The sequence below is a fragment of the Primulina huaijiensis genome, chromosome 14 (assembly GCF_012295235.1).
Source record: "Primulina huaijiensis isolate GDHJ02 chromosome 14, ASM1229523v2, whole genome shotgun sequence".
NCBI lineage: Eukaryota > Viridiplantae > Streptophyta > Magnoliopsida > Lamiales > Gesneriaceae > Primulina > Primulina huaijiensis.
The window spans coordinates 14,108,458-14,130,580 of record NC_133319.1 but is presented as its reverse complement, the minus strand read 5'-3'; the positions used below and the strand labels follow the sequence as shown (position 1 = coordinate 14,130,580).

The 22,123-nt window shown below is 36.3% G+C and overlaps 3 protein-coding genes across 3 annotated transcripts; 2 read left to right on the top strand and 1 right to left on the bottom strand.

Annotated features, from left to right (window-relative positions):
• Positions 1-677: 677 nt before the first annotated feature.
• On the bottom strand, positions 678-12,790 carry LOC140957241 (chaperone protein dnaJ GFA2, mitochondrial-like). The gene is made up of 18 exons (XM_073414383.1): positions 12,611-12,790; positions 12,434-12,518; positions 12,242-12,322; positions 11,488-11,570; positions 11,304-11,387; positions 11,161-11,199; positions 10,845-10,952; positions 5,183-5,227; positions 5,011-5,098; positions 4,739-4,803; positions 4,597-4,671; positions 3,562-3,634; positions 3,025-3,116; positions 2,812-2,883; positions 2,479-2,535; positions 2,135-2,183; positions 1,332-1,398; positions 678-997 (listed from the first exon to the last, which is right to left on the bottom strand). Exons 1-18 carry the CDS (start codon positions 12,692-12,694, stop codon positions 901-903), a joined length of 1,344 nt encoding a protein of 447 aa, XP_073270484.1. The 5' UTR covers positions 12,695-12,790; the 3' UTR covers positions 678-900.
• Positions 12,791-13,426: 636 nt separating this feature from the next.
• LOC140957743 (S-adenosyl-L-methionine-dependent uroporphyrinogen III methyltransferase, chloroplastic-like) lies at positions 13,427-16,254 on the top strand. The gene is made up of 4 exons (XM_073415115.1): positions 13,427-14,120; positions 14,903-14,980; positions 15,082-15,151; positions 15,345-16,254. The coding sequence occupies exons 1-4, from the start codon at positions 13,602-13,604 to the stop codon at positions 15,779-15,781; spliced, it is 1,104 nt and encodes a 367-aa protein (XP_073271216.1). The 5' UTR covers positions 13,427-13,601; the 3' UTR covers positions 15,782-16,254.
• Positions 16,255-19,567: 3,313 nt separating this feature from the next.
• LOC140957413 (protein JINGUBANG-like) lies at positions 19,568-21,441 on the top strand. The gene has a single exon (XM_073414647.1). The coding sequence runs from the start codon at positions 19,912-19,914 to the stop codon at positions 21,148-21,150; it is 1,239 nt and encodes a 412-aa protein (XP_073270748.1). The 5' UTR covers positions 19,568-19,911; the 3' UTR covers positions 21,151-21,441.
• The last annotated feature ends 682 nt before the right edge of the window (positions 21,442-22,123 follow it).

Sequence of the window (22,123 nt, the reverse complement as noted above, 5' to 3'; positions counted from 1 at the left end):
ATAATAAATAATATATTTTAAATTCTAAACATCTGTGTATATAAATAATAAATATATATAATTTTCAATGTTTAAAAAATCAAATAAGCTCTAACACAATTAAAATAATATTTTTGACAAAATTAAAATTCAAATAATCATATATATATATAACAATAAATAAAACTAAAAAAATTTAATTTAAAACATATAAAAAAAACTGTCAACCGCTCCGTTCAGTTTGATTGATAAAACAGTTTTTGTACGAATATGGACCCGTGACCAGTTTTCGGTCAAACCAGTTCTGAAAACACGGTTAAATGAACGGAATTGTTAGCACCTCAAATCAAAACATTTAAAATATGAAGCCAATTAAAAAAAAAAATATGAAAAACCATGTTTATGGTAGCGGAGAAGTAGTTAGTTAATGGCCGACAGCGGATAGAGTTGGCTTTGAGCCCCCAAAAATATGGAATTAGCGGTTGTTAATGCCTCAAATTCAAGCCTATACTGGTGATGCAGTAACTCTACCAGTAAGCTTGATTATTGTTTCAATTACTTTTGGTTTAATAGTTTATTTCATCTGCTCATTGCCACTATTGCAATTTGTGCAAGAACTTTCAACTATACATGTATGAGAAGGCACACGAGTAGGTAATATCCAAAAGATAAACTGAAATATACTTTGGCGCCCTTGATAACTAAGCCACACCTCCTAATAGACTTAGATATTCATCAAAATATATAATGCATAGAAACATGGTCTGTGAATGTTACAAATCCTGCCCAACAAAAGGGAAGGAATAAAAATGTATGGGTACTTTTAACCTCTTAACACAAAACTGAAGCAAATTACTTCGGGACACATTTTTTCCTTCTTTTGCAAATGTTATAGCATTTGAGATAAAAACGTCGCAGGGATCAACCTGATGCGCCTGCAGCTGCTCCCTTATCATAGTCTCTTTGCTCTTCCATAACAAACTCTTCTATTAATTGGCGCTGCCTCTGGGTCAAGTTTCTGATAGAAGAACAAATAAGATAAGTTGGAATTATAGACTCAGGAAATAAAGTTTATCGTATGTACTCGTGGAAGAGCGTGTAACACTCACTTTCATTTTTAAATTTGCTGTTCTTACTAGGTACGAGTTTAAGACAAGAGCTAAAAGAACAAGCCTTAATTATATTAGAAGTAGAGGGAGTTTGCTGTTTTAGAAATGGAACATTATTGTAGAAATAGGTTTTTTATGTTCACCACTGCCGTTCCACCATGAAACTAATCAGGAAGCAATAAATAGTTTCCCAATGACAGGATACTAGGAAGAAGGGAATACTACAAAACCCAAGGTACTTACGTTGGAATGCTCACGTTGAAGTGAACATACTGGTCCCCAAATGAATATGAGTTTCTGACTTTGATCCCTGCATGACATTGAGAATAATTAATTTTTCTGGTGCACAAATAACATACGAGCTTCTAAAAATTTGAGAGAAGTTTTGTTCAGATATATGCTAAACAAATCCCAAAAACCATTGGCACTTACAAGCTAGGGAAAATTTGATATATACTAATTCCAGCAAAGGAAAACAATGACTACTTGCAATCACTTCATTGAAAAAGTTTATGCTGCATCTTATCAAGTAATAAGTGTAATCAAAACTTCTGAAAAATGAATTGCATGGAAAGCATATTGTTTCTCCACTGCAGTTCCTTGCGAGACTTGACATTAACATATCGGCAGCACATTAATATTGGTTTTCATGCGCATTCTTCTCAAGGAGGACAATAATGAGATACTGATGAAATATAAGCTAGCTCATCAAATACTAAAGTAAACTTACTGCAGGCACAACTAGACATACACCTCAAAGAAACCCTACTTAGTTCCATACGAGGGGATAAGTTAACCATTTTGTACCTTGCATGTGTCTTATCCTCCAATACATTCCTATACTTATTAATGAACTGAACACATTTATATCAAAAAAAGACATTCTTTAACATATTCCCAACAATATATCTCGCAAGACTCGTGGGACACATATCCACGTTGATGTTTGTCTTTTGCATCAGAATATCTAAACGACCTTCAAGATTTAAGACCTCTCAATGATTAGCGAATGAACAAGAGGATTTTAAATCCACCAAAACTCATACCTTTTTTCCTCAAGACAACCTTTTGGCCAGGTTGAGTACCGGGTCGTACCTACAAACCAAAAATAAATAAATAAATGAATGAATTTTACCGGGAGGAAACAAAATGAAACGCTGATAGTGGTGCCAGCAATCTGTACCAGAAAAAAACACCTTTCAAGACCACAACACACAAAACCCCATACCAGCCCTCTCCATCACAAAAATTAAAATTTTTTTTTTTAAAAAAAAAAATTAGCTAAAAAGCAATCGCAAATTTTCATTTGCAAAGTGATAAAAGTCCAAAATAAATTCAAAAGTGTGGGTGTTGTAAGAATAAATAAATCCCAAAACAACCTCAGACAGACCTTAACAACAACATCCCCAGTCAGGGTGGGCACGTGGATAGATCCTCCCAAAATTGCCTGTACAAGTATATAGTTACTGATTAACTTAGTCATGTAAAGAAAAATAGCTATAAAATAACTTGATCTGATAATACAGAGGAGACAGCAGTACAAGCATCAACTTCCATTATTTTAGAAGTATAAAACTCGAACGTTCAGCATAGTATATTATACCAATATAAAGTCACTATCACCAAAAATAAAACCAATGGCCACTAACCAACTCATTTACAAATTACAAAGTTTTGTTACTCTAGAAAAAGTTCAACAAAAGTGTATTTCATTAGGGATTACCTGAGTGATACTTAAAACTGCATCAACATGGATGTCAGCCCCTTCTCTACGGAACACCGGATCTTCTCTGACCTATAAAACATCCATAAGCTTATAGAAAAATAAAATAAAATACATCCATAATGATTTGAGCATGTCACTATGACCACATTCAAATGATAATATGCCCAGAAATAGAAACTCGTGCGCCTGTAATTGAGCTAATCAAGTAACCTTGATCATAACATAAAGGTCACCAGGTTGACCCCCATCTGAATCTGCTCCTCCACTCCTGGGGACCTTAATAGTTTCATTATTATCCACCCCTGCATATTGACAAATTTAAACCAAGACAAGAAAAATCTTGTTGATACAACTTCGAAAATAAATACACATCCATGCAGAATCATATCATTTGAAAAATCACGTTTCATGTTGTCATAACACCACGTTTGTCCCAGAATTATGCAGAAACAGGGCAGTAACAAAGCATTCGGAAATTTCCCTAAAACCTCAGCTAAAAATGAAGTTTCAAACATACAAGAGTTTTGCCATCATCATTATGGTGCATATGATTACAGAACAGTTGGATTGATTTAACAGGAAGAGAAAACATGAAACATCATTTCAGTCAATTCTACTTTGGCCTTGAGATTGATACAGTGATGAAAGTGCGAAAAGCTGCAAAAGGCAGTTGCCCAACGCAAGACTAAAATCAAGATGAATAAAATCCATCAAGCACACAAATGATTAACCTTTCTATGAACTCACCTGCCATGACATTCATTTTCACTGCTTTCGGACCTCTCAACACTCGCTTACCCTTGCAAGATTTGCAGAAGCTCTGTCGCCAGAAAATTGGAATAAATAGTCAGTATTATTTTATTTAATCCACCAATACATTTTTTATCACTAGACCATAAAAAACATATGGAAAAACAAATGTTAAAAGCAGATCATCAGTTATTATGGTTGCATACGCACAACTTCAAGGCACAAATTGTTTGGAAGAGCAGAGATTAAATAAATATCTTTTCTCATTCTCCGTTGGAGACAAAGTTGGAAATTCTCAAGTAACTGCATTGACGTCATATTTTTGTCGAGGCAAAACAGTTCCACTTTTGTATTCTATAACCTAAAATTTTTTACTGACCAAAACATATAACCCTACTTAAATACACGTCCAAGGATTCGTATGATAACCTAGAGAACAAAGAATGAAATGCCCCAACAGGGAGATGAAGAAATCAGCCCAACGGTGAATATATTCAGTAAAATTATTTCAAATATTTGCAGAGATCCTATGTACCTTCCAGCACAAAATTACATGAAAAGTATTAGGGAATCCTAACCATTCAATAATAGCAATGAATATATAGTCATATTTTCATGTCATTTGCTGAACTTATGATGATGCCACCAAGTTCTACCACTTTTTTGTTCCTACACCTTCACTCATGCAGTAGGAAACTACCACACACCTGATTTCAACATGAAGAATAAAAAAGAAAAGATAAAACCAATAATAGTACATAGAGACCAGATATATTTCATTAGCTGCCCAAGAGGACCATCATTGCCATTAAATCAGGGTAAAGATCAGTACAAGCAATGTCAACAGCTATCCACTGCCTCCTAGGCCATTTTGCTCACTTCTCAGATAAATGGTCCAATTGAATGAAAAGCTTAACCAAGACAGACTAAAGTATCCACAGGGACAAGGAATATAGCACGACATAACTGAAAAAATCAAGTTGATGCGAAGGAAATAACAAAAACATCTTATTAGGACATAAAATGTCATACCGACACGATTTTCCCAGCACCTCCACAATTTGGACAAGTAGACTGAAGTGTGAAAGGACCATTCTGTGATATTATCTGGGTACACAAAGAAAGATATTAATGCTCACCAATAACACAAGGTGGTGATGCCAAAGATGCTCACCATGCCCGAGCCTCTACAACGTCTACAAGTTTCAGGCCTGGTACCCGGAGGAACACCAGTTCCACCTAAAAAAATCAAGTAAAATGATGGAGAACAACAGCATGACAAGTTGGATGAATCACTTGAGCATTAATAGATCAATCATACCATGTATATTCTAACTTACTTAACTAACTCAAAGGATTCAAAGCTAATAAACCAACACAGAAGATAATGTATGGACTTCATAAGTTTTGATAGTGACAGTTTTCAGGAAAGGCATAAGCCAATACCACAAGTATCACAAGCCATATCAGTTACAATTGATAGAGTTTTTGTGCATCCCTGGACAGCTTCCATAAAGGATAGTTCCAAAGAAACCTGCATTCAATGACCAAAATTTATCATATTTATTTTTAAAAAGTGAAGATTAAATTTATAGACAATTGAACAAAAGATAGTAACCTTGACATCCTCGCCACCCATGTCCCTATTGAAGATGTTGAAAATCTGAAATTACAACAAAATATGCCAAAACACACATCAATTAGAACTTTGGAGCTTGAGTGGAAAGTAGCAACAATTTAGATGAAAAAAAATCAAGGTTTATGGTGCAATACTGCAACTTGGACAGTACAAACATGTCAAGGACAGTAAAATCGAAGGCCAACGTTGGTTCTCGCATACATAATGCATGTCCCTGTGTAACTCATCTACAGCTCTTTCCACACAAATACCACTAAATCCAGGACACCAGTTCTATCCTGATCATAAAAAAACTTGTATAACATTAAAGTTTCTGGTGGCTGTATGTCTCAGTTAAGGCAAGTGCCACTTTTTGGCCAAGATCAGGTAGCATTTAATAGTTGCTGCCCTCAGGATTTCTTCCCTCACTAAATCAAACATTGGAAGAGTAAAGATATATATGGTTATTGTGGTTCAGGAAGAGAAAGGCAAAACGAATTCGTTCGTTTCTTATAGTTTACAGTACATTTATAAACAGATCCTACCTTATCAAAAGCTAATCAAATTCAAAATACAAATAATAGATAAACTTCTATCCAACCTAACTACTAGAAAATAATCCTATTATATCAATTACATCACTCCCCCCAAGGTGGGTCATAAAGGTTGATCACGCCTAGATTGGAAGTCAAATCTTCAAAGGTAGGCCGATAGAGTGTCTTGGTTAGACCGTCTGCAATTTGCAATTTGTGTGGGAACATATCTGACATCAATGATCTTGTTTTCAATCTTCTCACTCATGAAATGACGATCCACCTCAACGTGTCTAGTTCGATCATTGTGAACTGGATATTGGATATACTAATGGCAGACTGATTATCACATATAAGTTCCATTGGTTCACAATCTTCCATCTTTAGTTCATCGAGTAATTTCTTGAGCCACATACCCTCACAAATTACATGAGACAAAGCTCGAAATTCAGCTTCAGGACTGATAATAGCAACCAACGGTTGCTTCTTGCTCCCCCAAATTACAAGGTTTCCCCACAAGAATGTACAATACCCGGAAGTAGAGCGCCTATCTATTGGTGATCTGGCCCAATCAGCATCACTGTAGATTTTGACACCTGTGGTTGATGTTTTTCTGAATATCAATCCTTTTCTTGGAGCCTTTTTCAGATATCTCAACACTCGATAAGTAGCTTCCATGTGTTCTTCAGTTGGGTAAATCATGAACTGACTAACGACACACACAACAAATCCGATATCTGGTCATGTGAGATAGATATATAAGCTTTCCAACTAGTCTTTGGTATCTCCCTTTGTCCACTGATGGGCTATCTTTTTTCAGTCTGATAATTATATTTGGATCCATAGGCGTATCCACTGGCTTACAGCCCAACATACCGGTTTCCTTCAAGAGGTCTAAAACATATTTTCGTTTGAAAAATTGAGATACCAAGAGATGATCTTGCCACCTCCAATCCCAAAAAAATACCAAAGGTGCCCGAGGTTCTTCATTTCAAATTCCTCAAAAATATAGATTTCACATGAGCCATTTCTTCTTTATGATTTCCTGTAATGACAATATCATCCACATAGTGTATGAAAACCGTAACCTTTACCAATTCAAAGTGTTTCACAAATAACATATGATCATATTGACATTGTGTGAAACCATCTCACTTCAAGACATTGGTGAATCGGTAGAACCAGGCTCTAGGAAATTGTTTGAGCCCATGAAGTGACTTCTTCAGTTTGCACACCATCGTCGTTGCTTCAGATTCAAAACCCGGTGGGATGTCCATATGTGTTTCCTCAAGATCTCCACTGAGAAATGCATTTTTGACATCGAGTTGTTATAAAAGACAGTCTAGATTTGCAGCAATTGATAAGAGGACTCGTACTGTGTTAGTCTGATCACTAGAGCGAATGTCTCTTGATTATCAATGCCATATGACTGCATGTATCATTTGGCTACCAATCGTGCTTCAAGTCTTTCAATTCTTCCGTCTTAACTTATGTTTGATCATGAAGATCCACTTACATCCAACTGTTTTTTTCCTAGTGGGATATCAGTAATCAGCCATGTGTTGTTCTTTTCAAGTGCTTTTATTTCATCAAAGACTGCAGATTTCCAATTTGGCCCACATAATGCTTCTTCAATAATTGATGGTACTTGTACCTGGTTGAATTTTGAAACAAAAACACGATATGCAGCAGAGAAACGATCAAGTGACACGTACTTACATATGGGATGTTGGGTACATGTTCTTATTCATTTTCTTACTGCAATGGGTCTATCATCAGTATCACTCATTTCAATGACAGGAGAATAACTTCAATATCAGCTGTACCTTGACAAGTTTTACCTGAATCTGGCAGCGGAGAGCATTCTTGGATGTGTTGAGTTTGCAAAAGATCGTGTATTCTTTTCAGTTGTGGTTGTTCCTTTCGAGAAATCACTTGGAGAGGCCTGCTCGGATGTAGTGAGTACTTGCTGATATATGGGCTTGGGTCCGAGTAATCCGTACGTGGTACCTGGATCTGAAGGGGTTACGGCTAGGTTGATGGGGTCTGAGTATGACAGGAAAATGTCCAAAGTCAGAGCTTCAATACTGGTAGTCTCCCCATGAAGCGAAGAAGTGGGGTAGAATGGCTCATCTTCAAAAAATGTGACATCCATCGACGTATATAGTTGTTTGGTGAGAGGAGATTAACTTTGTATCCTTTTGGTTGGGAGAGTAACCAAGGAAGATGCACTTAACAGCTCTTGGTTCAAGTTTGCCATGGCTGTGTGAGTGGATATGAACAAAAGATGAACATCCAAAGATTTTGAGTGGGATATTGTGAAGGTGTGTTGAGGAAAAACTCAAGAAAAGCCTCGATTGGAGTTTTGTAGTTAAGGACACGAGAAAGCATCCTATTAATGAGATACGTGGCTATAAGAATAGCATCACCCCAATAAGACTTTGGGACATTTGACGTGAACATTAAAGATCGAGCAACCTCAAATAAGTGTCGATTTTTCCTTCGAGAAACCCCATTCTGCCGAGATGTATCAAACACATGAACTTTGGTGCACAATACCCCGAATTTGCAAGTAACCCCCAAGATTGAATTGAAGTATTCACGTGCTCGCTTCGTTATTAAAACTTGAATCTTGCAGGAAAATTGGGTTGTATCATGGTGTTGAATTGTTTGAATATCTGTGAAATTTCTGTTCGTCTTTCATAAGGAAAACCCGAGACAGACACGTATGATCATCGACAAATAGTAGAAACCAGGTTCCATTAATATTTTTGACATCAGAGGGTCCGCAGATATTACTATGTATGAGGGGAAATTGCAAATGGCTTGTAACGATGTCGTGTGACAGTGGTGCGAGTGTGTTCTGACAATTGGCAAATATCACAATATATAGGAGCTGAACTTTTATTATTGAATAACGAAGAAATAATCTTGCAAGATACAAAAAATTTTGGTGTCCAAATCGATAGTGCCATAACAAAATTCACTATCTCTATTAGAATTCAAGGTTGAGACAAAATAGGACAAAGGACTGGTTGAACTTGTGGTCAGGCTTCTCTTGGGAACATCCACTTTCAGGAGATATAACCATGCACACAATTCAGCACTGCCAATCGTCCTGCCCGATGCCGAATCCAGGAAAACACATGAACCGACAAGGAATTTAGCTGAGCATTTGAGGTACAAATAAAACAGCTTGTAAGCCAAAGGTTACAACTAAGGCCAGGTACGGATAAAACAGATTGTAAGCAAATTTCTAGAGTCACACATATCGTTCCATAACCGGCTACCCTGGAGTAAGATCCATTAGCAATTCTGACAGCATGAGAATCAGTACATGGTGTGGATGATCAAAATATATTCAAGTTTTCAGTCATGTGGTCCAAGGCACCCAAGTCAACAATCCACGAGGTAGATTTCACATGTAGGTAGATTTCACATGTGAAAGCAAAGCGTGAGGGATAGTACCTTGATATGCCACATTACCAGAACTTATAAGTGAAGGATTGGAGGACGGGATGGTTTGTCCGAACAGTTCCTGAAGGATCCCAAGTTGCTCTTTGGTAAAACGTTGCTTGTCTGTAGAGTGATGTACCGTCGCAGCAGCGTTGGCTCTCCTTTCATGGGCTGGTTTCCAATCTGCAGGCTTTCCATGGATTCTCCAACAAGTGTCAAGTGTGATTAGGCTTTTTGCACTTTTCGCACCATGGACGACCATTTTTAGTTTTCCATTGAAGGCTGTTGGCTGAAAATTGTTCAGCATGCCAGGATCAGTGTTTGTTGATGTATGAGTAGAGAGAGCCAATCCATCAGTGGTAAAAATAGCAGACGAAGGACCCAACATCACTCTCCTGCGTTCTCTTCATGGCGGACTTCTGAAAAAACGGTGTGCAGACTTGACAATGGTTTTGTGCCCAATATGGGACCACGTACTTCATCCAATGTGTTGTTGAGGCTCGATAAAAATTTGAAGATGCGCTTTTATTCAACAATGTCCCTATAGTGACGGTTGTCATCTGGACATTTCCATTCATGAACCTCGAATAGGCCCAATTCTAGCCAGTGTGGTGTAAGTGTAGTGAATTACACAGTGACTGTGGACTTCCCCTGGCGAAGGTTATGAAGTATGCTTTCAATCACAAATAATTCAGACATATTTTCCTTCGAGGAGTATGTGTCGCAGGCTGCTTCCCAAATATCTTTTGCGATGGAATATAGAAGGAAATTCTCGCCAACTTCCTGGTGTCATGGCGTTGATGAGCCATGACATGACCACGCTATTCTCCGAATTCCAAGTTTTGAACTTCGGATCGGTGGTTTCTGGACGTGATGATGTGCCAGAGATGAGATCGTCCTTTTCTTTACCATAGATGAACATTTTGACGGATTGTGAACATTGAAGGAAGTATTGTCTGTTGAGTTTGTGGCAAGTGATTGGGATGGGTGAACAGTCTGTGATCATTGGTGTGATGCGAAAAGCTGGTCGTCGGATTTTGAGGATTTGGATGGAGTAGACATGCCGTATTCGGACATAGATTAATAGCTCTCTAATACCATGTGGTTCTGGAAGAGAGAGAGATAAGGAATTCGTTCCTTTCTTATTGGATTAATCAGCATAAAGTTTACAATACGTTTATAAAAAGATCCTACCTTATCAAAAGCTAATCTAATAAATTTTAAATACAAATTATAGATAAACTTCTATCTAACTTAACAACTAGATAATAATCCTATTATTTCAACTTCTCAGTTAACAATGCAACCCAAAATGCTTTACTCCCCCAGAACTCCCAAAACTAAAAAAGCTAGTCTCGAGTGGAATGACATAACTCATCTTCTATACGCCTCAGTCATTACAACCTCCTGCAATTTCTAAAACCACCCTTATAATGCTGCCTCTCCAAGATTATTGCATGATCTCATCAACTAACATTTAAAGCCTTTAAAGAGTGTGTGATTGCTTTTATTTGATTAATCCTTTGTATTTATCATTAGAAAGATATTCATCACGCTATGTAATCAATTACAAAATCGCAACATACCATCCATTTGGGTCGTTTGAAGAAAACTGAGAGCCAAAAACTGTGGGAACAATAGTAAAAGAAATTGTCTTCTAATCAAACACTCACATCGGCATTTTTAAATATGTCCTGGAAAGGATTGAAGCCAGCTCCTCCAAATGGATCAAATCCGGGACCTTCACCATTACTAGCTCGTTCAAAAGCTTCATGACCAATCTGTTAAATGGGAAAATTTTCGACCCAGTCGCAAAAACAAAGATTAAAGTCTTTGAGGACATATTGCTGTTCGTTAGATAAATATTAACCAATAGTCCCTTCAGCCCAGATTATGCACTTAGTCACTATCTTGAAAGTTGGCAGTAGGAAACACAATTGAGAATAAGTAAAGTTATATGCACAAAATATGCAAAGATATAATTGAGACCTGATCGTATTGTTGGCGTTTTTCTTCATCTTTCAAAACCTACAAAAATAGTACCACACAACATGATCAAACACAATAAAATAGTACCTATTATGTAGGTGCCCAGGAGTTTACTCGAGGAACCGAAGGTTTTCAAAATGTACCTCATATGCCTTCTGAACTTCTTGAAATTTCTTTTCAGCTTCTGGATCATCTTTGTTTGTATCTGGATGTAACTTCTTTGCAAGCTATGGAACCATAGAAATTACTAAGAAGATGAAAACTATCGGAAAACCCCCCAAGTCATCTCCCTCTGAAGCTCTGACAAAAGTGAAGAGGCAAACATACCGCATAATAAGCTTTCTTAATTTCTGATGCCGTTGCATTGTTACTGACATGGAGTACGTCATAAAAATCTCTTGACAGTTGTGCTATTCAAGGAAAATATAAAAAAAAGAAAAAGAAAAGAAAAAAGTGTGAACAGATTAAAATTGATGAGCTACTACAACAGCACAATAACCAACCAATTCACTCTCATTCCTATCACATATCAATTATCATGAATTCTATCTCTTTCTAGGTCTATATTATAGACATCAACGAGTGCATAATACACTTATTTACACATATTCATCATAATATACAAATTAGAAATATTTTTTATCGAAAAAATTTACTTAAAATCACTTTTTTTCCAAAAGCTTAAGCTTATGGAAAGATCTTATGGGAAATGACCTAGCAGTCATGGTTCAAGTCTTCAAGATGCCTCTAAAATTAAGTTGTAAATCAGAAATATATGTCAAAATTTAATACTAAGTCATTCTCACAATTGCAGTCGGATATTGACAGTAAAGGCCCTGAAATAACCAGCCAAAACAATATTAACTCTATACAACGTGGAATGCATATACACAATTCAAGCTTGTGACAACTTCTCAGATTCCGTATTAGGAAGGTTCAAGAAAGGGGGACCAACAAAATAACTTATTCTTTAACATGCGTATGACATCTCCATGTCAACAATCAAATTCCAAATACAACAGAAATCACAACAAACCTGCAGCCGATATAAAAAAATTAATAATGGTAGGTACGTGATTACCAGTGGAATGAATTGACCTTGGAGAGTCGAAAACATTCCCGGATAATCCTAGCTTCAACCAGTACTTCTTCTCATCACTGCCTGCATCATAAATTAAAAAAAAGAGTTGGAACACATAATTCATTCAGAAACCAAACAAAGGAAGCATCATGAAGCAATAGAAATGAACACTTCAGCAAGAATTTTAAGTACCATTTCCAAAACTGGAATTAAAATATTGATTGAAAAGAATGGTGTTGAAGCTCCTGCAATCCCCTTTTAATAACGAATCGAAAAACTGCAAATCAATCACAGAAAATAATATAACGTCCCGCAAATATAAAGCAAAAAGTAAACAGCTTTACAAAGACATTGTCAGAAGAGGTGTACAGAGGAAGGAGAATCGTGAAGGAACAAGGACAAGAGGGACCGGCGGGCGGCGGCAGCGCGGCGAAGGCCTTGGGAAGGGAGCATCTGCTGGTTCCTGTATTGAAGTAGAGAGTTATAGCAAGTAGTGGCAGGGACACCAACACTTACAAATGGGACAAGGGTTTCTCGTTATGGGTTTTAGCCTCTTTTCTTTCTCTCTTTCTTTTTTCTTTTTATATTATATCTAATATTGATTTTCCCAAAAAATAGGAAAATTAGTAAATATGTTTAAAATAGTTAATTCCAATTTTTTTTAAAAAAATATATAATTTGAATTTGGTGTATACTTAATTAAGAGTAAAAATGATTTTGGTACATAAATTATAAATCATTTTCGTACACAAATTATTGAAAAATTGTAAAATTTATAGATGAATTAATGTAAATCACTTGATTGATAAATATTAGCCAACAACTCAATTTTATTCTTAAGCTAAATTTTTTCTAAATCCAATTACCATTATTAATTTCAATGTGAGTGCACGTTTTTATTTTTAGTGTTATTTTATTGATTAAATTTTTTAAAAAAATCATATTTATGTAAAAAAAAAAAAAGTNTGAGTGAAACTTACGAAAGTTTAATCATAATTTTAGTTTTTTCCTGGAAAAGAAAAAGGGGATGTCGTTCAAAAAAAAGAAAAAGGGGATGATTCTTTAATATAATTTCTAATTTATCATTTTAAAATGCAAAATATTTGCATAGATTTTTCTTATATAAGAAGGAAAAGAGAGGAAAAAATGAAGTTGAAATGCTCCACCACCCTATCCGATCCGCCGAGGGCCACCGAAGGAAAGAAACATGTCCTTTTCTAATTCTCAAAAGGTCACCAAGTTTGCCTCATAATCAACCCCTAAAGCTACAGCCCAACTCAACTCTTTGTATGTACAAAAATGTATATAAAGCACTTTGCAAACACAAGAACTACCTTAAATCTCATTTCTTGACCTTGACATGGCTCTTGTTCCTTCAACTTCATCCGCCATAGTGGTTCAATCGAGAAGAATCAAATCTTTTTACCGCAGACGACCGAATGCGGTCAACTGCGCTTCACATGCAAGAAAGGCGTCGCCTTTCACAGAAAAACACTCTGTTGAGAGGTACGAAAGAGAAAGCTGGCTGTACAAGAACCAGTTGGAGCAGCCCTTCTCGTCTTGCCCTCTAAATGATAAAAAACTCAGGGATTACGATATATCGTCGCAGCTTCCTGAGCTGAAGAAATTGCTAGAAGTTTTGAGTGAAAAGAGGAGAAATGAAAATGGGTTTGATAAGAGAGGGCCCGGGAATGTGTTCTTGGTGGGCACCGGGCCTGGGGACCCGGAGCTTCTGACGCTCAAGGCATTGAGAGTGATAGAGAGTGCGGATCTTGTATTGTACGATAGATTGGTCTCCAATGATGTGTTGAATTTGGTGGGGCCTGATGCCAGGCTTCTGTATGTTGGCAAGACTTCTGGGTACCATAGCAGAACTCAGGTTTGTCGATTCTTTGTTTATTTTACGGTTATTGGTTCTTTCATTGAATTAATTTGGAGGACATTCATATCTGAGTTTGGTACTTTTAGATATCGGTGTCTTCTGAAGCTTGAGACTTGGACATAATGCTTTTTTGGATTGTGATTTGAGTAAAATGAATCCTTGGTTAAGATTATGTTAATTGGAATTTCGAATGATTGGCTGTTAATGGGAAATTATGATTTGCCTTATGAATTGTAAAATTGACATTCTATTGTCCTGCATAGTGTTGTAAATGAAACTTTACTGGTTATATATGCTTGGGGTGCGAAATTCTTGCCAAACTGTAACCTTTGGTGACCGAATTCTTAATAGTAAGAGATGTTTGCTCATTATATTCGAATCCTTTCTACAATCTAGTATTTGCCTGCTGATGGTAATTATATGATATTTTAAATCATGTAGTAGCTCAATTGTCTAGAGGTCTAGTTATGATCGCTCTTCCGACTTTCCAACACTTGCTATTCTCTCACCAGAAAACTGTCTTTTTCATGCTATACCGTTTCTCAAGATGAACATTTGAACTTTGTGTTGAGAAAATATGAAACTTGTGATAATGTCTATGTCCGATTACGCCTATTCCTAATCCTAATTGCCCGAGAGGCTTTGAACTGGGAAACGTATTTGGGAATAAAATTGGTCAACCAAAATATTCTTGTGCACTGCAGTGCTCTTATTTTGTGCTCCTTTTTATCATTTGTTGTTTTGTTGGGAAAAGTATTTATAATTGAGGGTTTGTGCAGGAGGAAATTCATGAGTTGCTTTTGAGTTTTGCTGAAGCTGGAGCCACTGTTGTGAGGCTTAAAGGCGGGGATCCATTGGTAAGTAAACCTAAACCTTGTTTTTTAAGGTAATCTTGAGTCAAGGTAGACAATGTTTCAAGGATGTATTTGATAACGCGCACTAGAACTGTTGATTTTAGGTATTTGGAAGGGGTGGAGAGGAGATGGACTTTCTGCAACAGCAAGGAATAGAGGTGAAAGTCATTCCAGGTATTTAAAATATTTTTTTTCCATACCTTTAATTTGTTTATCATTTTGTTCGAGAAAAGGCTGAGCATTACATCTGTGGCTTATTTTCTTATGACTGGTGTAACTTAGACCTGGTTCTCCGCCTTTGAAACATTGGCAGTCTTTTTCCTCTCATAATTATAATTCTTAGATAGTCTCTGTGAATATGTGACAGGCATAACCGCAGCTTCTGGGATAGCCGCTGAATTAGGAATTCCATTGACACACCGTGGAGTTGCTAACAGTGTCAGATTTCTGACGGGACACTCCCGAAAGGGAGGAACCGATCCTCTATACGTGGCAGAGAACGTGGTCGATCCTGATTCGACTCTTGTTGTCTATATGGGATTGTCGACACTCCCTTCGTTGGCCTCCAAACTGATGCACCACGGCTTGCCAAATGACACACCAGCTGCTGCTATCGAGCGAGGAACCACGCCTCAGCAAAGGATCGTGTTTGCTGAACTGCAGGATCTTGCAAATGAAATACTGTCACATCATCTTGTGTCGCCAACATTGATCATCATCGGGAAAGTTGTTGCTCTTTCACCATTGTGGCCTCACATCGTTAAAGAAACTTCTTTGACTTCTACACTAATCGAATCCAGATAGCAGACAGTGGCTACTTTACATTGTTGAGACTTGCCATTTCTTTGCTTTTTTGGGATTGAAAGGTTGCGAGTACACGGAATTTTGCATCATTAGATCACATTTCTGAAAAATATTGGATATTTACATCCATTCATTCCTTCCAAGAAACTGTGTGACACCTGAAGACCACCTTCAACGACTAGAGTTGGGATTGAAGTTTTGTGGTGTCGAACATGTCCGACCAACGAGCAACCATTGAAATTATAGTATTTTGGGGCACTCTTGTTCATATCCTATACCGATTAAAGAGAATGAATAAAATGGTATAATTTTTCAATTGTGAGTTTACGACTCCGCCCATGATTTTGGTTGTGTTTGGATTTTATCTGTTGGAAATCGGTTTTTGAAACAGGGACATAATTGGGATATTTGATTTTTGGTGATAGGGTCAGTCAACGTTTTGATTATGGTTGGTTGTACGTGGCTGAGGAATGTGAATGGGTGTGTATTCATTTATTACTGGGTATACACCATGTTATCAATGGTGTTTTGTTGTTATTATTATTATTATTATTATTATTATTAATTACATTGTGAAGGCTTTCTTGCAGATATTGTTTGGTTATGTTTCAAGTTTTCTTATGTTTGCGTTGGATCAATTAAATTTTGGTGATTTAACAAACTAAACATGAGCTAAACTGAACTGAACATGAGCTACACTGAAAGTATTATAAGACAAAATTCGTTTGAAGCTTAACTGATATCTAGGTTTACCGAACTAATAGTTGAAGACCAACTGGATTAATAAATAGTTGAGTAAATGAAGAAACATTCTCTGAAGAATCAGTTAGACTACTGAGAATTACAAAGCTGAATTATTAGATAAAGTTTTCAGTACCAACAGGCTCTGAATTGTCAGAAATCCGTGAGCACTACTTTATTGTGTACGAATTGTCAGAAAATATAGTGACGTGGAAAAGTCGGGATTAGGGACTGCTATATTTAGAACGAATATAATATTTGATTTTACTGACTGTTGGATCAAAGTCTATCAATAGAGAAACTTGTAAATAAGTTAGACTATCTGGAATCACCGCATAAGTTCAAGTATTCAAACTTTCAATAGTCCAACTGCTTTCAAGATATCTTAGCACATGCTTAAGTATTATATCAGATCATAGAAGATCAATTTGGTTTAATATTTTCATTTCGAAATACTTGTAAACTGACAGGTAGTGTATTGTTCAGTGTTGTTTAAGTAAGTAAGTTAAACTAGGAGTTTTAGTTAGATAGTGATAAAATCAAACTAAATCGGGTTGCTACAAAAATTGTAATCTCCAAAGCCTTCTGAACATCCTCCCCCCAAGAAAGAAGGGATGACGCAAGAGTTATTCAAATCTCCGAACATCCAAAAACATCATTGTGTAATTTACATTTCAGTCAGCTTACTCTTGATAATCTAATTGTTTTTCTTACTTAGCCATTTTTTTATTGTTCAATCTGTCAGTTTAGCTTTCTTCGGTATAGAATTTATCTGATCAGTCAACTGATATTTACTTGACGAAAATAATTAAGTTCAAAAATGTTAACCCAATCGAATTTTTGAACAAACTATTCTAACCAATCACCCGATCCTAACACGTTGTCTTGATAAATCCCTTTTCCATATCCATTTTGTTTGTTCGATGCTTAATCATGAATATGAACATTGATATTGACATGTAGGTTAAAGTTTGATTAATTTTTGGGTTTTGGTATTTTTTACATATTGGGTCTCTTGGAGTTTGAATCATGCATATCAATCGTTTTTGTGTTGTTTCTAGTTTTCTGGTTATAAGGTTCTTGGGTTTTGTATAACCATAGAAGACGATGATGACCGAAAATATTTGCCCACAACGGCTATTATTTTATTTGACGCAGTATATATTTATAGTGAATCTAAGCTGTTGGAAAATGAGTAGAACTTATCATATTTGGCCTGTAATGCTGATGATCGTGATATATTTTGCGTAATGAGTTCCTGGTTTAATTCTGTAAATGAGGTGTATTTTTCTAAAATAAACAATGTCTGAAATGCTGAGTTGACTATGAGATAGTAATTAAAGAAAGTTTGGAGGTCACGAGGCAACTAAGTAATGATAAAATTGATTTTGGATCACGATTGAATGATCTCAGTTTGAGTATTCGTTTATACTGATTACCTGCCAGGTAGAATGGCCCCTCTTATATTTCTATGGTTCATGTCTCTTGCATTTGTGGTTCTTTGTATGTTCTGGTTTTTATAGCATGCGAGGTTCTGGAGAGGAGTTCTTCCATTTCATAACTGTATTGCACTTGTGATAACATTGGGAATGTTTGAAATGGCATTCTGGTATGTCGATTGCCATCGGTGTCAGGGCTACTGGGGTCTGTGTTTTTAAGTGTTCTGAATCACGATCAATCGTCGTCATTGTTTCAATGGGTTATGGTGCATGTTGTCAGGCAGACTTGGAAAGTTTTTGCGTGGATGAATTTTCTTCACAGCATCAGAAGTATTTGAAGTGATTGAAGGGCTGTGAGGGATCATTCAGGTAAGGCAATTCTGTTTTTTTTTTTTATCCTTCCAATGGCAATCTGGGATGCATTTTTTCATTCTTTGGATGTTTACCTTACTCTCTTCTACGACTCCAGGTATTGTGAATCAGCTGCTTCAAAAATCTTTTGCTATTACCGCAAATTCGAAGAAAAGCAAAACTGTGAGCTTGAAGATTGGTAATTACACGCACTTCCCTCTGAAAAACATGGGAAGTGTTTGTATGTTTCTGATAAGAACTAGCACACTAGCATTAGATGCAGTGATGCTAATGCTATGTAATATGTTTTCAGTCATTTTATTTGAATAATCTACTCTAGTCACCGACTCCCCAACGATTTTCAGACCCTCAACTGACATAAACATATTGTAAAGTGATCCTAGCATCACCGCATCTAAAGTAAAATGTATGTGTCTCACGTCGCCACCGTTCAATAAGAGCAGTAATAAGATGATTATCCATATATATGGAAGCTGCATTATAGAACATCATATAATACTATATGATTTAAATATGACAACATACGATTGTGTATATTATTTCCGAGAAATAACACACAGATAAGATAATTTGAACACTCAACTAATACAATATAATACTTTATATAACAATTCTTTACCTTCTTCAAATGTTGCAAATTGAAAATTAAATTTGCGCAGAATTTGTTGAACTTGAATTTGTAATATATTAGCGAGTATGAATGAAACAAATATATAAAGAAATTATTTTCACATACAACAATCAAATAGTTGATGTTGAAATAAAATTCACAAAAAATGACAGATTCGTACGTACACCTGCAACCACACACCACATGTAGAAGTGGACCAAGACCGTAGAATTCACACACCACATGTAGACTGCAGCGCTGCAAGGACCCATCCTCCAGCGTCTGCTATCAAAGCGTCCGCTACTGTAGTTGGCGTTTTACGGTATTTTCACATTTTGTAATAGATTTTTTTATTTTTTTAAAAAAAATAATTAATGAAAAAACCCCAGTTTATACGTGGGCTGCCAAAATACAAAATTCCCCGTCTCGGTTTTTGGCACGCCTACTGCATGGAGTGACTCATTCGCCCCTCGTTAGCAAAACTGGTAATAAACAACAATCGAACATCAATTTTAAAAAAATATTTTTAAGCTTTCAAATTTAATAAAGAATTTAATTAGTATTCTGTTTACTACACTTTACAGCAAAGAGAAGAATAAGAAATTCTTGAGGGTCCCCAAAATACCCCTTCTTTAATAAGTTTGGTAGCTTTGTTCTTGTCAAAAGTAGCCGTTGAACCTCCCCCCTTTTTCTCCTTGAATATGCTCTGATTTTCTTGGCAAATAATCTCAACTCCGCTCCTCTCTCTCGAGCCCTGGGTTGTTTTTCGTAATTTTTGTTATATAATTTGTTTGAGTTTTTGGGAAATTCCCGCAACGTCTCTCTCATTTTGCTTTTTCTATAGTACTGCCTTTAATTTCAATTTCGAGCTCATTCTCTTGAATCTGTGTCTCTCTTTCGCCTTGATTCATTCCTTTGTTGTAAAAAGCCTTTTGCCCACTTTTTTAAACACTTGTTCGATCAAGAAAATGATCCACCAGAAGGGTCCTTCGATTCAAGATACGATTTTGGCGACTCCATTGTTGTCTTCTACCTCAACACCGAGCAACAGCAGCGGGAGAAGCAGTAGTGATACAGATGATAGCCTCGAGACATCATTTCGATTCGGATTGGAGAATCTCAATTTCAAGATTCCAAGCTCACCCATTTCAGGCTTTGAATCCTACAAATCTTTGGCAGTTCTTTCTGGGCATATTGGATCTGTTTCTTGCTTAGCCTTGTGTGGAGAATTCATTCTCAGTGCTTCACAGGGAAAAGATATCATTGTTTGGCAACAGCCTGATTTGAGAAAGTTTGCTAAATTCGGGCAAGGCGACGGTTCGGTCAAGGCTCTGATCACCGCAGGAAATCGGGTTTTTACAGCACATCAAGATAGTAGAGTCAGAGTATGGAAAGTTTCAAGAAGCTCCGAAAATGTGATTAAACTAGTTGACACTCTTCCAACTACTAAAGACTATTTAGGAAAGTTTATGAGTCAAGGTAATTATGTCCAAACTAGGCGGCATCACAAGCGTTTGTGGATCGAACACGCAGATAGCATTTCTTGTTTAGCCTTCTCAAACGGGCTATTATACTCCGGTTCTTGGGACAAGACTCTTAAAGTTTGGAGGACATCAGATTTCAAGTGTTTGGAATCCATCAAAGCTCATGATGACGCAATAAACGGGCTTTTTTCCAGCAAAGGGGTAGTGTATTCCGCCTCCGCGGATGGGAAGATCAAGGCTTGGGGTATAGAAGGGAAGAACAAAATGCATTCTCTCAAAGGAATCTTGGATGGCCACAAGGACATTTCATTGAATTCTGTGGTGGTTTCAGATGATTCGAAGGTCGTTTTCGGAGGGGGTTCAGATGGATACATAATGGGATGGATTGGGAATCAAGATATGGATAGCTGGAGGATGATTTGCGAGGTGAAAGCCCATAAAATGGCAGTTCTGTGTATGTGTTTGATGGGAGATTACTTATGCAGTGGTTCAGCTGATAGGACTATTAGTATATGGAAGAGAGAAATGAATGGGATGCTAAGTAGACACATGGTGATCCAAGGACATGAAGGACCAATTAAATGCTTGCAAGCATCACCGACAAGAGTAGGATGTGGATTCATGCTATATAGTGGAAGCCTTGATAAAAGTGTTAGAGTTTGGTGGATTCCTAGTGCTTCATCTTCACTTCAAATCACTCAGAAAAAGTGTGCATATCTTTAAATCAAAGGTACTAATCCTTCGGTTTTCGACATATTGTTGGATTTTTCGGTTTCGTCCAGAATTTAGCTTGTCTACATAATTTATCTTTGACATGATTGAGGTTTCATAGAATGTAAGAAGGCAAAATCAATGCCTTTAGCTCATTACATAAGTTTTTTCTTTTTTTCTGCCTGAGTTTTGTGTTTTTGTGTGAACTCATTCTTTAGGGCGTTGTTTGGAGATTTTGTTGAGTGCTTATTGTAAATCAGATTAAATAGTGGTTGAATGTTCATAAAAAAAAAATTATTTTCTTTGTTGTGCTTTCTTGATCAGAGTTGGTAAAGGAAGAATTTTCGGGCAAATTATCTATTCTATAATAAAAAAAAATATTTTTATTTATTTATTTTAATTAGGCCAGCTTTAAATTTAAAAAAGTTTACTTGACCACTACAACAATCTTGAGAAAAAGTAAATTCAGACTAAGGCCGGAAAACATGGAATTTCTAAGCAATAAACGAGTTAGTCTATACTCCACCAAAGTAATTATCTTAATATCCTTATATCATTAGATTATGTGAGTTTTTCAAATATTAATATAAATTGACATTATGTGTCGATGTTATATGTACCAAAGTTTCACTACATCATAGGGTATTAACACTACAGATAAGGTAGAAAAATCTGAAATATGTTTATGCTTTAGGACTTTACAGATTTCAAAACTCAAAAATATATAACATGTGAGAGTCCATTTTTTTCATGATTTTTGTGTTAGTAGCATGTAAATGATTTAAGAGTAGGTCTCTCGTGAGACGGTCTCACGAATATTTATATGTGAGACGGGTCAACCCTANAAAAAAAAAAGTATATTATGCTAAATGGGCATCATATTTTTTTGCATTAAACTAGAATTATTATTAATACAAATATATATCAATTGATTAATTATATTTTCAAAGATAATATATTTTAAAAATATTTATAATATAATATA

Bases quoted from the DNA above. Each gene is read 5' to 3' on its own strand.
- LOC140957241 (XM_073414383.1), bottom strand. From the start codon at position 12,694: ATGCTCCCTTCCCAAGGCCTTCGCCGCGCTGCCGCCGCCCGCCGGTCC. The intron at 2,884-3,024 runs GTTACTTGATTA...GATGTTTTATAG, and splicing joins ACCTTTATGTTATGATCAAG to GTCAGAGAAGATCCGGTGTT. The intron at 2,184-2,478 runs GTCTGTCTGAGG...TTTGGTTTGTAG, and splicing joins CTGGGGATGTTGTTGTTAAG to GTACGACCCGGTACTCAACC.
- LOC140957743 (XM_073415115.1), top strand. From the start codon at position 13,602: ATGGCTCTTGTTCCTTCAACTTCATCCGCCATAGTGGTTCAATCGAGA. The intron at 14,981-15,081 runs GTAAGTAAACCT...TGTTGATTTTAG, and splicing joins TTAAAGGCGGGGATCCATTG to GTATTTGGAAGGGGTGGAGA. The intron at 15,152-15,344 runs GTATTTAAAATA...AATATGTGACAG, and splicing joins AGAGGTGAAAGTCATTCCAG to GCATAACCGCAGCTTCTGGG.
- LOC140957413 (XM_073414647.1), top strand. From the start codon at position 19,912: ATGATCCACCAGAAGGGTCCTTCGATTCAAGATACGATTTTGGCGACT.